The following is a 15,726-nucleotide window of genomic DNA, read 5'->3' as shown; positions in this document are numbered from 1 at the left end:
ATTATATACATATAAACTAGATGTATAGTAAATGTTAGTGTATGTATAATTATATGCATAATTGAATTATATGTAATTTAAATACATATAAAAATATAAAGGCACATATATTTTCATGGTAAAGAATAATCAATTTAGTAACATTTTTACACTAATTGAAGAAAAACAAGTGAATATTCTATTTTATTAGTTCTTAAATCAGCAACCTAATTGTCAACTGGTTCCTTCTTAGTTCACTGCAATGACCATGGACATTTTCTGCTTCTGCACTGTTTATGCAACAATGAAATCAGTTATATTAGTCTTCATACATTATATTATTAGAGTATGCCAGTACACTTTGGTCTCTTAGAATGCATTAAAAAATTAACTCCAGGGCTTCCCTGGTGGCACAGTGGTTGAGAGTCCGCCTGCTGATGCAGGGGACACGGGTTCGTGCCCCAGTCTGGGAGGATCCCACATGCCGTGGGGCGGCTGGGCCCGTGAGCCATGGCTCCTGAGCCTGTGCGTCCGGAGCCTGTGCTCCGCAACAGGAGAGGCCACAACAGTGAGAGGCCCGCGTACCGGAAAAAAAAAAAAAAATTAACTCCAAACTTCGATCTAAAATTAAAAAATAGGATATTTAATATTCTTTTGCAGTGGGAATACATGGATATCTAGTGTTGATGGTCTTGTAAACTGTTTATATCCAAATAGATCAGTTGCAGAAAGTCTGCTTAAAATGAACTGAATAATGATCAGATAAAACTTGGAAGAAACTTTTCTTTCTCTGACTCATGAAACATTGGACTTAATCAGACATCAGTATCATAGATGTTGTATATCTGTCTCATATAAATGTGTACCTTTATATTTCAAAACATCAAGTTATTTAAATGTAATCAAATCCTATGGATTAGGAAACATTTTCCCATCTGAAATATTCTCTCATTTCTGAGAATTATTCCCAGCTGATTATGGGGTTTCCATTAGTAATTAGAATTACTCCAAATGATTAGGGAAATTTTTTCATAAAAAATTAGGATTTTTGTGTGTGTGTTATTTAAAGGAATAGAAGACATGAATGTGATCCTACAAAAGCTTCCCCTGAAGAATTGAGTTGGTGGTTGAATGTTTAATAATTTCAGAATGGATAGATTCCTCTTCTGCTAGTTAACTGGAGGTATTCTTTAATATTCTGGAAGCAGTTACATTCTTCTTAAAATGATTAAAAGTGTTAAATATCCACCCAGTAATCAAGCAAAACATATTTAAAGTTTTAAAATATATTTTAAATTTATTGTAATTACTTTTTAAGTGTCTGTTTTAAAGTAAAAAAAAAGAAATAAATGGTTAACTCTAAAAGTTATGCTGCTAAAAGTTAAATAATAAGTGGCTAGAGATGCATCCATTTGCTTTGGCAACATGCAGATCATTTATGACCTAAACTTGCAGGTTCGATATAATAGAGGGATCAGAATTAAGATTAGCTTACTTGGTGGAATGGATGATAGATGAGGAAATAGAAACAAGCAGTGTAGACACCTCTTATTTAGGTCTTCCTGTCTCCACTATAACTATCAGCAAGCTTTCTTTGCTACTGATGCAGGCAGAAATCAAACCACAATATTGTCATGCTCTGGTTTTGATATTTATTGAAATATCATTTTACCTTCCTAAGAATATGCAAACACATTAAAAGTCTAAATGGTAATGTTACAAAATTCATTTACCTGCCCATTAGTATTAGTCAATTAGCCAGAAGTTTTTCTTCGTGACATTTGACCTCTTAGAGGTAATACATTATAACTCGGATTGAATAAGTTTTAATGCTTTCTTCATGTTTTCTATCACTGTAATAGAAGTAAATATATATTATTCTATTAGTAAATGAGAGTACCAAGTTTTTTAATTAACCCCTAAATCTAAAATTGGCCCATTAAAATTAACAGCTATAAAGATTTGGGGATTTATCTGCAACCTTAAAGAATATTATGCTAAAAGTGTACATGTAAATTTAAGGATTAGACCATTCAGAGCTGGTTAATTAACTTAATGTTAAAAAATTTTATCAAAGGGATTTTGAGGGAGTATCTATTTTGTTAACTGATTATTTTGTAGCGGTATTGCTGGATATAACAGGCATAGCTCTCTTGTTAAACATAGTTGATAGTGAATATTGCAAAAATGAAAGTCCCAAGTCAGACTGTATTTCCTTGCTTATAGGCATTAAAGGAAGAGAAAAGATTTAATTATGATCACTTTGAGGAAATCACATATAATCTTTCATACCAGAAGAATGGACTGGCTTTCTTAAGGTTTAATTTTCATGTGTACTCTATTCTTTTTGGTGGTGTTAACATTTAGTGATCATAAGAACTATTAGAGATCCCTGTTGAAGAAAGATTCTGAGGTGCCCCAGAAATTCTGATCTTGATGGGAGCTAAGAGTTTGCATATTAACCACTATCTCCACTACCAGCCCCAGGGACTGTGATGTGTGGGTAGCACTGTTGGTGGGGAAGCACCCATGTAGGGTATCACTGACCCTTCTAACAGTCAAGTGTTGCTAGTATCACTGTTCAAGATAATTTGTGAATACTTACATAGCGGTAAATCCTGAGGTTCATATGTATATAATCTGTTTGAGTATCTTCCAGTTATATCAGCTCTGACTGTTAAAGAAGGATCTGCCAAGAAAAAATAAGTACCTTACATATTATTTAAAATATTCTGAAAATCATTCTTGCCTCTTACTCTAAAACAAACGTTAAGCAAATTTATAAGCAAAATCAGTTTTCATACATGTGAATTTATTGTGAGTTAATCTGAATTCTCATTTTAGTGTGTCACAGGTCTCTGTCAACATGTAATAGTTTAGAGAACAATACTGAAACTACATTGGGATATCGATTTCATAGCATCAGTTAATTTAAAACATTAAAATTTAATATTTATAAGTTACAAGTTATAGATATAATGAGTTTGATTGTTGACCTAACAAGAACTGTTAATGACTGGGTTACTAATGACTTCCCTTTAAAAGGAATAGTACTTGAACTAGCATTTAAAAGTAAATAAAAGCAAGAAGGCTACTGATTTTCTAAATCTGATGGAAAGAGATTATACAATTACCCACAAACATGATTCTAGGCACATATTGTCCATCAGGTGATAAATTCTTATCAGTGGTTTCATGCTAGCAAAAAGATGAAAAAAAAGAATGTTATTGGATTGGATTGTTTTTAACAGTTGATTTAAAAATATTTTATGTAAACAAGCCTTTCAGTAAGTTATATATTTTGGCCTCTTACAATTCTATATAACATTCTATATCCACTAATACTTTATAGCTCTTTTTGTCTTCAAAAAAAGACAAAAAAAGAGATTCAGCTTTTCCACTGAATTGAGATATTAAGAAAACATTGTAGAGGTCAGGTACCATGAGATTCAGCATGATGAAATTATTCTGAGCCATTTCTTGTATTTCTTTATTTTGGGCAAACACTTTTTTTAGTGCTGTGGGAGAAAACATAATGTCAATTAGTTTCAAGGATCAAGACGCCTTCAATATAATGTAGCAAAATTAAGCTAGTATTTTGCATTTGTTTGCATCTGTAACTTGGATGTAAATAGTTCATTGGCCCATTGCCACTTCGTCTCTAACTGGAAATCAATGAGGGACAGAGTCTATCCAAGAAGACATCAAGAGAGAATCACATTGATGAAATCACCAGTTTTACAATGTCATGTAATTCATTGACTCATTGGTTAAAATAGCATCTTCTTTCAGCCATTTTTCCTACCTTTTTGGGGGGGGAACAGGGGAGGAAGAAGGATATAAAATTCTAAAGGACATGTAATATGAATATATTCAATAGATTACTAACAATCATTGTAGTCTTTAAGCACCTTAGTAAAATGGTGGTACTCTAGCAGTTGTCCTTTTTTTTTTTTTTTTGGAATAGAGTTTCCTGAGTGCCTTCTTAACAATTTGTAACCAGGTCACTTTCCTACTTCATATTGGAGATACAATAAGATCTCAGGAGCAAAAATTACCTTGGCAGTATTGACAGTCCTCCAAGTGATGAATAACCATCAGTGGCTTGTTACTAAACAGAGAGAGTGTGGAATTGAGCCAAGTGATTAATCTGAGTTAAAATGTACAGTGAAATTAGATTTAAGATTCTCATACTTTCTATGAGACGTAAAGTAAACATCTCAGCCTGACAAATCACAGCGCTGTAGTGTGTAGTCCTCTTAGTCATAACATGGCCTCAGCACTGAAGCATCAGCGTCACCAGAAATGTAGCTCATTAGAAATGTAAATTCTCAGGCTCCCTCTTGGGCCCACTCAGTCAGCATCTGGGGGGGTGAGGTCCAGGAATCCTTAGCTTAACAAGCTTACCAGGTCGTTCTTATGTATACTGTAGTACAGTTAGAAAAATAAAAGTCAATTCTGTCTCCATAGATGAAAGGATATTATGAGCAAGGTAGTATTCATTTCCAATGAACATCTGGTATAAAATTTTGGAATTGTCGAAGTTTTTACTTAGGTTTTTTGTTTGTTTTTCAAAAAGTCTATTAATATTTGACCATTTTCACAACCTTTTATTCTTGTCACAACTTACAATTACCAACAGTCTCAGGGAGAGTTCCTTTCCTATATATTTTTCAGTGTCATTTTGATTTTAACTCTCTGAAGAAAAGTTTTGGTGGTAGCTCATTGACTACCCTGCTGTTTAGAATACGAGAAAAATTAGAATGTTAACTACAGTGAAGGACAAAATAATTATGATTCGGGTATATAAGATGTTTTTAAAAATGTTTCTTTAATTTTGCAAGGATGCTAGGTACAAAAAGAGATAGACGAGTGTATATGTATCAAGCATAAATCTTTTTAAAAACAACAGATGTAATCATATGAAATACTTGTTACTGAATAATCCTGTTTTTTCAAACTTTAGTCTCAAAAGTGTTAAATAACACACTTTGAAGTGTAAATAATTTCATTTAATCCTCAAACTTAGAATATAAGTTAATTTTAGGTAAGAATAAATCCTACAACTTATCTCTTAAAATTTATAACATAGAAAGCTAACATTTGCCAACAACTTCACATTTACTGGTGAAAGAGCAGATTAGATATCCAATGAATGAAATATTATTACCTCTTTTTAATTAGTAGAAAACTGAGCCTAAGAATATTCATTGACATTTCTTTAGAGACACATAGAGAACTTAGACCTCCTAAGCACCAAGTAGTAATTCTTTTACTAGATAACTTTTTCTCTGATTGCACTTAGGTAGATAGAGGTGTCCTGCGATGGAGAGCAATTCAGGGGCATGAGTCATTCTGATTTCCTGAACTGCTACCCTTTCTTCCCAGCACAGCAGCTGGAAATAAGGATAGCTCTGTGTAAGGAAAGACATTGATGTAACTCTTGGAAAACTAATTTCTCCATCAGATTTCTGGCCAACTGGAGTCCAAGGAAAAATGTATCAAGACCACAGAATACTCAGTCTTAATAGTTCAGCTTTGAATGGGTTGTTCAGACAGTCAAACCAAGACAGTAATCCGTTTTAGGAAAAGCTTCTGTTTCTGGCAGACACTGAATTAGGAACACCTGAAAAAGGGCTCAGAAACTTTTAAAGCAAAGAGGCAGATGGTAAGTTATTTGAGGTTTTGCAGCCCATGTGGTCTTGTTCACAACCGCTCACCTCTGCTGTTATTGCACGAAAGCAGCCATGGACAGTATGCAACAAGGTGAGAGTGGCCGTGTTATAGTAAAACTTAATTTATAGCACTGGAATTTGAATTTCAAGTAACTTCCATGTTTCACAAGATATTATTCTTCTTTTGATTAAAAACATTCTTTTAATGTAAAAATCATCCTTAGCTCACAGACCAAATTATCAATAAAACAGGTGGTCCCTAGTCTTATGGTTACCAGGGGCGAAGGGGAGGGGGAGAGATAGACTGGGAGTTTGGGATTGACATGTACACACCACTATAGATAACCAACAAGGACCTGCTGTATAGCACAGGGAACTCAGCTCAATATTCTGTAATAACCTAAATAGGAAAAGAATTTTAAAAAGAATAAAAAAAATAAAGCATTTTAAATTGTGAAAAAAAAATCTTATGAAGTAGCACATCAGATTATGAGAAACTCGAGTGAGAGAAAGAGTAAAAATTTTGGGGAGCTGTACTTCTGAGATGCTCTAAAACCAGAGCCTTCCAAGCCTAGCTGCTTATCAGCATCATTTGGTGAATTATCTTTTAAAATTCTACATGTTTTTCATTGAAAATAAGTTACAAATTCAGATGGTTTAAAATTCAAAAGTTAAAAAAGTAAAAATTCTTTCTCCCATCCTGCCTTCAAGAAGTAAGCAGTGTTACCATTTTCTAAGTTTGCTTCCAGAGTTTTTCAGGTCATATAACAAAATACACATGTGCATATGCATATGCTTGTGTATATACTTATGTAAATGTATATGATTATGAATTGTGTATGTTCATATGCATGTCCATATGTATATATATTTATCCTTTCTTTTTTAAAAATACAAATACTAGCACGCTATACACATGTATTTGCATTTGGCTTTTTTAGCATAATCATATATCTTGGATGTTATTCCCTTGTGATTTTGTATAATATTCCATTATATGGATCATCTTTACTTTATTAGTCTCCTCAAAATAGATATTTAAATTCTTTTCAATCTTTTATGTTTAGATTGTTTTCAGACATTTAAAAAGATGCTTTGGTGAACATGATGTTACTTACATATAATTTTGCGCATGGGTGGGTATATTTGTAAATAAATTTCCAGAAGCGGAGTTTCTGCGTCAGAGTATGTGCATTTATAATTTTGATGCACTGTATATACTTTCCTTAGAAGCTGTACCAATTTATATTCTCTCTGATAATGTGAGAACTAAGTATTTACTCTCACTAAAACTGGTTATTGAGCTTTTAATTCTTTTATCCAGTAGGTGAAAGAGGGAAGTTAATGTAGTTTTACTTTCTTATAAAAAATAGTCACCATATGATCCAGCAATTCTACTTCTGGGTATATACCCAAAGAAAATGAAATCACTATTTCACTGTCTCAAAGGGATATCTGCATCCCCATGTTCATTGCAGCATTATTTACAATAGCCAGGACATGGAAGCAACCTAAGTGACTCTCAGTACATTTGTGACAACGTGAATGAACCTTGAGCATATTATGTTAAGTAAAATAAGTCAGAGACAAATACTATATGATCTCACTTATATGTAGAATCTGGAATCTAAAAAAAAAGTAAAAACCAAACTCATAGAAACAGAGAGTAGATTGGTGGTTTCCCAGGGTGGGGGATTGGGAGGTGGGGAAAATGGGTAAAGGTGCTCAAAGGGTACACACTTCCAGTTATAAGATGAGTGAGTCCTGGGAATGTAGTGATGACCAGAGTTAACAATACTGTATGGTATACTTGAAAACTGATAAGAAAATACATCTTAAAAGTTCTCAACACACACACACACACACACACACACACACACACACACACACACACACGTTAACTATGTGAGGTGATAATTAACCTTATTGTGGTCATCATTGTGCAATATATACATACATCAAATCATCACATTCTACACCTTAAATCTGCACAATGTTTATGTAAATTATATCTCAATAAAGCTGTAAAAAATAATCTTACTCATATGTTTAGGTTACTAATTTTTTTATTCTGTGTACTATTTTTCCTATCTTATGTTCATTTTTTCAAGGTCATTGCCTTGACCTTTTTCTTATTAATTTATATGAGTACTTTGTATATTAGAGAAATTCACTCTTGTAATATGAGCTATAGTTTTCTGTTAGTTTTGTATTTTTTGCCTTTTTCGTTTGCTTATGATAAATTTCTGGTTTGCAGAAATTTGCATAATCAAAAATATTAGTCATTTATTTTAGGATTTTTCTTTCTTCTTTTTTTTTTCCTTTGGCCATACTCAACTCTAAAGGAGGATAGGGTGAGGCAAGGGTAGCATCTAGGCCACAAAAATGAAGTGTTTGTTTTTGCGTCCTAGACATCCCTCATGCCTCACCCTAATTGTACCCTACTCCAAGAATTTAAAGGAATAACAGTTTTGTAATAGTGTCTTCTAGTACCTTAATGGTTTCATCCTTATAATTAATCTTTATAATTTATTTTGATGTAAAATGTGAGGTATAGATACAAATTTTTTTATTTTTCACAAATGGCTATCAAATTCTAACAATTATTTTACATACTCTATCTCTCCTACTCCTGATTCAAAATGCCACTTAATCATGTAAACAATTTCTGTAGTATCCAGTTTTCTGTTCTCTCCATTCTGGTAACATACTGTGTTATTAAAATGTTTCATATTGATTAAGGGCTAGTCCCCACTGATTTCTTCTCAGAATGTTCCTAACTATTTAAGTCTGTCTATGTTTCCATTTCAATTTTAAAATCACTTAAAAACTTGTACTAATATATTGTGATTGTCTTAACAAATTTTTTAGCTATAGAGAGGATTGACATTTTTACGATATTGAATCTTCCTCTCCAAGAACATGATATCCCTTCACATAGGTTTGTAATTTCTTTCCTCACTAGTACATTTAGTTCATACAGATTTTGTACATTTTCTGTCAAGTTTATCCTGGGATAGTTCATCTTTTTTTATTGCTATTTTATATAAGGTATTTTATAACTGCCTTTAACTATTTTGATTATATATATATAAATGCTGTCGATTTCTAGGTATTAATTTAGTCTCATCTAATTTAACTGAATCTTCGTAGTTCTGATACTTTGGGCTGATTCTCAAGTTTTTCACAAACATAGTCATCAGCTGCAAATGAGGATTCTTTCACTCTCTCCTTTGTAAGTTTTTCTCATCTAATTGCATTGGTTAGTATCTCCAGAACAATGTTAGTAATTGTGGTGATTAACGAATCCATCAGTGGGATACTTTAATTGTTTTTCCTCAGTAAGCATGATGTTGACTTTTTTGCTGGGATGGATAAGTTTTTTAACTTCAAATATGGATTTGGCATTGTATTAAATGCTTTTTTTTTAGCATTTGTGGAGATAGGAGATACTTGTATGATTTGTGTCCTTATAAATATTAAATTATTTTAATTAATAGATTTCTTAATCTTGAATCTTTTGGCTTTCCCAGGCTGAATCTCACTTTATCAGGGTATATTCTTTAGTGTTCTGCTGTCTACTGTTTGCTAATATGTTGTTTGTTTTTTACATTTCTATTTGGAAATAAGATTATTCTGTAGACTTTTTTTTTTTTTTTGTAATATTTGTCTGGTGTTGAGAGTGTTTTAGCCAATTCTTATTTGGAATCTTTTCTTTTTCTTCAAAGAGTTGAATTGAACATTCTTTAGATATTTGATAAATTCTTGGGGTGCTTTTAAAAGTACAAGTTTCTCAGCTCCATCCCCAAAGATTTAGTAGATCTTCAGTAAATCACGTCACTCTTGGTCACTGAGTGCCTGGCACATAGAAGTGGATACTCAGTAAGCAGTTGACCCTGAATATGGATTTTTAAAAAAGCTCTCTGAGTTGTTCTGATGATCAGACAGCCTTGAGAAGTGCTGCTATAAGTCAGGTTCCTGTTTAAGCTTGTATAGTGCACAGTGAGTGATGCTGTTTTGTTTATACAATTTATATTCAGAGTTTGCTTGGTGGATGTTAACTGGACTTATTGTGGTAATCATTTTGCATATATACAAATATCCAATCATTAAGTTGTATATCTGAAACTAATATAATGTTAAGTCAATTATTCCTCAGATAAAAAAGCTTGCTTGGATAATTAAGAAATTAATACAGAAGTGTCTAGAGCTGTTGTTTATAAAAAATTTCTAATGGCAACTCTTAGTCCAAACAGCATACAATATCAGAGCAAATTCTTATTGTATCCTCTGAAAAGCTAACATGCTAGTGTTTGGCTCTCCTGTGAGGAGGTATCTGTATCATCTGTCAAAGTTAACTGAGAGGTGTTTTACCTTTTTTGAATATGAAAGAGACCTTCCTCATAAGTCTGCATCCAAGTGATGTCATCTCCCCATCCTAAACAGAAGAGAGAAATCAATGTGTTAACTCAGGACTACCAAAGAGTTCTGAATTGGGGGTGTGATAAGCAGGTATCTATCTACAGATATTTAAGCTACCAAGCAGTTGTCTGACATAAGGTATGGAGGATACATAATTATAACTAGATACAAAGAGATTGTGTCCTTTCAGGTGATATTACTGAGGTTTTGTGACTATGTTTTAAATCTTAAGGCCCATGGCCTTGAACCCAGTAAGTGTTCAGTAGATGCTATTATGATTAGTGGTGATTGAAAGGACATCTCTGGACCATGCAAGAGCTCTCACTTTCAGAACGTACAGGAGGAAATAACAGTTAATCTTTGCATACTTTGTAAATCTATCGGGAATACTTTGGGCTATACTGAACAGCATCCTTGAATCTTAAGTGCCAAGAGATGTTGACTCCTTCGAAGTCATAACACATCATTGAAAAAAAGGAATTTCAAATTTTGCTTTGAGTTTTAACAGGGAAAACAATTCTGGCATGGGAATTTCATGGTTGAGAGACTCAATAAAACCCTTGTTTTGGAAGCATCCAAAAGAGTGGAGGAGAGGGAAACAGAATACAACGAGTAGAGAGAGAACCCACTAGCTTTTTTTTTAAAGAATCAATTTTATTTATTTATTTATTTATTTTGGTTGCATCGGGTCTTCGTTGCTGCACATGGGTTTTCTGTAGTTGTGGCGAGTGGGGGCTACTCTTCGTTGCGGTGTCCAGGGTTCTCCTTATGGTGGCCTGTCCTGTTGCGGAGCACAGGCTCCAGACGCACGGGCTTCAGTAGTTGTGGTGCACAGGCTCAGTAGTTGTGGCTCACGGGCTTAGTTGCTCTGCAGCATGTGGGATCCTCCCAGACCAGGGATCGAGCCCGTGTCTCCTGCATTGGCAGGCGGATTCTTAACCACTGCACCACTAGGGAAGTCCCCCCACTAGCCTTTAAAGAAATGATGTGAGTAGTTGGGAATGTGTATTAGAGATTGAAGAATAAGACCATTGAAGAGAAGAATGCACAAAACATCCAGAAATATTTCCAAGTATTTTCAGGAAATGTCTCAGTCTATGGATGAAAAAGGTTGAATTAATTTGAAAATAGAAATAGTTTCAGGCTATTTTGGACCCAGATTTTTTCATAAGTTTCATATGTTGTCAGACTGGAGTTCCTGGTTTTGATACCATGGCTTAAAGGTGTCCAGGACTTATGAAGCAGAATTATGAAGCAGGATAAATATGATCCCATGATTTCTGCCTGCTGGGTTTTGGTTTGTTTGTTTTTTAATAACAACTTTATTCAAATATAACTCATATGCCAATACAGTTCATCCATTGAAAGTATATACATTCTTTTAATATATTTACATAGTGTGCAATCATCACCACAATCAATTTTGGAAGATCTTCATCACTTCAGAAAGAAACCCTGTACCCTTTAGTTATCACCACGCAATTCTTTCATCTCCTACAACCCTAAGAAATGGCTAATCTACTTTGTCTCTATAGATTATCTTATTCCAGACATTTCATGTAAGTGGAATCATATAAGATGCGATGTATCTTATGACTGGATGCTTTCACTTAATACAATGTTTTTAAGGTTCATCCATGTTGTGGCATGTATTAGGACTTCATTCTTGGGCTAAATATTATTCCATTTTATGGATATACCACATTTTGTTTATCCATTTATCAGTTGATGGACATTTAGGTTGTTTCTAGTTTTTGGATTTTATGAATAATACTGCTATGAACATTTGAGTGCAAACTTCAGTGTGAACATATGTTTTCATTTTTCTTGGGTATAATCCTTAGAAGTGGAATTGCTGGATCAAATGGTAACTATAACTTTAACTTTCTGACAGTTTTTCCAAGTGAGTGCATTATTTTACACTCTTACCAGAAGTGTTGTTGGTTTGTTTTTGCCTGACCTTAGAATCCTAACATTGGAAGACATCTTACATTAGCTTAGTACCCCAACCCTAGCAGGAATACTTCCTATCTGTAATAACCCTGAAATACTTTCTTTACAACTTTGCTCAAACACATGTAGTAAGTTTATGCCACGTTTTGCATTAGATAAAAGTTATTTTGGAAACAGCCAGTGAGACTGTGTTCCTACTTAATTTCCCTATTCTGTTGCAAATATCATTCAATGCCAGAATGTCAGCAGTGGGAAGAATTACTGTTCTCTGCTCCTGTTTAACTTAGTTCCACAAATATTGAAGGAACATCTGCTATATGCCTTGCTCCACTTAGCACTGGGTGTATGCAGGTAAGACAATACAGTCTTATTGTTCTCTGTTCATTATCATGATTCCTAATTCCTAATCCATTACTGGCTATGCTTACTTATCTTCTGAGATTTTATTCATTCTCCAGTATGTATTTATTGAGTACTTACTGTATGCCAGGCACTGGACCAGGTGCTGGACACACAGCAGTTTTGGTTTAAAAGGAAGTTAAGATTTGGGGTTCACTTTTTTATTGAACCATTTCTTACCTTTTTCCAATTAATACTCCCTTTTCTCCCTAACACTGTGTCTGTTTAACTGGGGCTGCTCTGCCCTCTAAGAGGCTCCATATGCTACTTGGTACACTGTAGACAAATTTCCCTTTCACCCGTACCTTAAATCCTCATTCTCAGTTGTTTTCTATGTGCCAGTAGAAGATAAAGGCTTAACCAAATGCAAACCATTTCTGAATAATGGAGTTCCCAGCTGCTATCAGTCATCTCCCCTATTGACATAGTTTAACTGAAATAACAGACTCGTCACGTTGTTTAAAATTTCTTGTACGTATTGAGTATATTTTTCATAAAATTCACCAGTTTTAATGGACATTTGGAAGTGAATACACAGAATATTGATACCTTAATTATAGTTACAGCATGCTGCTTAACTCAGCCCTCGAGGGTCTTTAAGGGCAGTGACTTTGATCTTTGGCACTTTAAGGCTACTGAGTTCATTGTTTTATAACTGTTGCATGTATATATGGAGGTACATGATAAATTACACTTAGGAAAATATTTCCCTCTTTTATTTATTTTGCAAAACTTACCAATTTTTTTAGACTTATAGTTTCTGTGATTTTAAACTGAACACTGGCTGAACACTGACAGGCAATTGGCTGGTACCCAATACATCTCATCTGTTAAGGAATGAATTAACTTGGAAAGAAAGTCAATATTTTAAAATTTGAAATTATGCTATAGTTGATCTCCATTTGTTTGCTCCAGTCACATTACCATTCCAAGTACCAGTCAAGTGTTTTTTGGTTTGTGTTACTAATTTAGAATTAGCTATTTGGAGACAAATGATTTTCTTTCCATTTCTGGTAGCTGGAAATGTAGGAATCAATTCTGAGAATTTTCTTTATGAATTATTTCTTCGCAGATGAAGATATAATTGTTTCTCAGGCCAAAGTAAAACAGTTGGTACAAAATAGAAATGTTTTCAGTGTAGCCAATGACAAATCTAGATTATGTCCTCTAAAAATACTGCAGCTGTTTTCTGGAGTCAGCATAGCCAACACTTGGTTAACCAAAATTCTTGGAGGGTGGAGATAAAGTATAATTTTCTGGGGACCCCAGTGTAAAATCATTCCAAATTATTTTCTTGCCTGAATAAAGAGAGGACAGGGCACTGGAACAGATTTTGAGGGAATCCTGATTGCATTTAGGATATCAATATAACGTATCAATCAATAGCATTTTGCAGGACTCTGGTTACCAAAGTTATAGGCAATGAAACCAGTTCTCCACTATTTCTATAGAAGATGCAGCAAATTGTTGTTTTTCATTTCATGTGGCTCACTCTTTAAAATTAACTGATCCTTTCTGTTGTTTTTTTTTTCTCCTATTTTAAAGTGATACACAACAAAAAATTTCAGTTAATTGAGTTGGCTTTATAACTAGACTACAGGCAAGAGATGATGAATTTTAAAACAATCCAAATGACTGAGTCCAGAAAATAAAATGAGATTCCAGTACCTCTTGAGAGTGTCTGAGGAGGTCTTTTTCCCTTTTTGATTGCCATGGCAAGGTTAGAAGAAACCGTGATGAGTAAGAGACAGACGACCAAAGCTGAGTGTAACATCATATCTTCTTAAGAATCCCTCAGAAGCAGCTGGATGGTAAAAAATAATTGTCAGAATCTGGTAGGTTACCTCAGGCTGTCATTAAGACATTTGTTAAGAGACCAAACCTGTGCTGCCAGATTGCTCTGCTTGTGTGAATTGACATGGTACAACCACCTAGAACTTTCACATTTTATTTGTAAATTATTGTAAAAATACAGTCAACTCAATAGATGTCCACTTGATGAAAAGCCACATTCCTGGCATCCTGGGAGCAGTACAATGAAGTTGAAAGAGCACTGGACCAGGGCACCCAAAGCCTACTTCTGATGGTATTCTAGTGCTCACGGAACTGCATTAAAACTCTAATAAGATGATATTGATTAAAGGCCTTGCAACTCCTAAGTGCAATGGAAAGGTGACGTTTGTCATGCATAAATATTCTTTGCCCTTTGATTCTTCTTGATCTGATAGGTTAAGATGACATTTTAACTCTGCCAAGACAGTAAGATTAGGCATGAACAAATACTGCTTAAATTAGAACTGAGGAAAATCAGAATATGGAGGTTCTTGTTCTTCAGTTCCTCTACAGTTGCTTATCTTTTTTATCCTTCCATCATTTACTCAGCCTTTTGCCCTTAAATTTACAACCCTGCCCTATTTAAAATTCATTCCTCTCATTTTTAGTATCTTTATCTAGCCAGCAGTACATCCCTCTCCTGGATTGAAAATGGTTAGTTTGGTCCTATTTAAATTATTTTCGTTCCTAATCTGCAAGGGACCCACTTTTAAATTATTTTGTATTGAGAAACCCTGTTAAACAATAACCATGGTGCTGATAAGGATCGCAGTTTAAGTTCCTATAACTTATTAATACTGTGAAACATTTCAGCATGCCATCTTTTACCTTATGGGCGTCATCTTGTACCATAAAGACTGAAACAAAGAAAGGGTAGATTTCAGTAGGGGATAAAGACAGCTGACTCTGGAACACAAAGTCCAACGTGGGGAGGGTAGACTCTGTCAGAGTGAAAGTTGCAGTGGAAAAATTGAAGCAACCATCTAGGGTAGGGTCTTAACTTGGGTCCGGTGAGCTTCTAGAAGGTCTATGATTGAGCTCCTGGAGTCTCAAAAATCCCTGAATTGTCTGTAACATTTTATGTGCCTTTGTTCTCTTTTCTGGGGAAGAGAGCCCCTAATTGCCTTAAGATTCTCCGAGGGATCTCTGGAAGTAAAGAGTTAAGAAAAAGCTAATCTGGAGGAAGCATTAGGAAAAGTTCTTTATGAGAGAGACAGAGATTAGTAGGTAGAATCTACAGCAAAAGAGAGAAGTGATAACTTCACCATCTTCTTATTTTAAAGCTGCCAAATTTAGAACGAATAGGAACTGAATTTTTTCAAATTTCAAGTTGCTATGTATTATTGTCAGATTGTTCTACTTAAAAATCAAAATGTTTTTTTGTTTGACATTGATAAATTGTAAAATAGATAGTAAATATATTCTATGACAAAGCCAATCAATTTATATATTATTATCTTTGGAT

The 15,726-nt window shown here is 34.2% G+C and overlaps 1 protein-coding gene across 1 annotated transcript; it reads right to left on the bottom strand.

Moving 5' to 3' along the window:
• Positions 1-1,782: 1,782 nt before the first annotated feature.
• On the bottom strand, positions 1,783-14,205 carry AGR3 (anterior gradient 3, protein disulphide isomerase family member). The gene is made up of 7 exons (XM_004320811.4): positions 14,097-14,205; positions 10,029-10,092; positions 4,038-4,090; positions 3,421-3,497; positions 3,114-3,177; positions 2,585-2,668; positions 1,783-1,832 (listed from the first exon to the last, which is right to left on the bottom strand). The coding sequence occupies exons 1-7, from the start codon at positions 14,203-14,205 to the stop codon at positions 1,783-1,785; spliced, it is 501 nt and encodes a 166-aa protein (XP_004320859.1).
• Between the last annotated feature and the right edge of the window lie 1,521 nt (positions 14,206-15,726).

This window comes from Tursiops truncatus, chromosome 9, assembly GCF_011762595.2.
Source record: "Tursiops truncatus isolate mTurTru1 chromosome 9, mTurTru1.mat.Y, whole genome shotgun sequence".
Lineage (NCBI taxonomy): Eukaryota > Metazoa > Chordata > Mammalia > Artiodactyla > Delphinidae > Tursiops > Tursiops truncatus.
The sequence above is the reverse complement of the archived record's forward strand: the minus strand, read 5'-3'. Positions and strand labels throughout refer to the sequence as shown.

Bases quoted from the DNA above. Each gene is read 5' to 3' on its own strand.
- AGR3 (XM_004320811.4), bottom strand. From the start codon at position 14,205: ATGATGTTACACTCAGCTTTGGTCGTCTGTCTCTTACTCATCACGGTT. The intron at 4,091-10,028 runs GTAAAACACCTC...CTCTCTGTTTAG, and splicing joins CTCTTTCATATTCAAAAAAG to TAACAAGCCACTGATGGTTA. The intron at 1,833-2,584 runs GTAAGTATTCAC...CTTCTATTACAG, and splicing joins ACCTCAGGATTTACCGCTAT to TGATAGAAAACATGAAGAAA.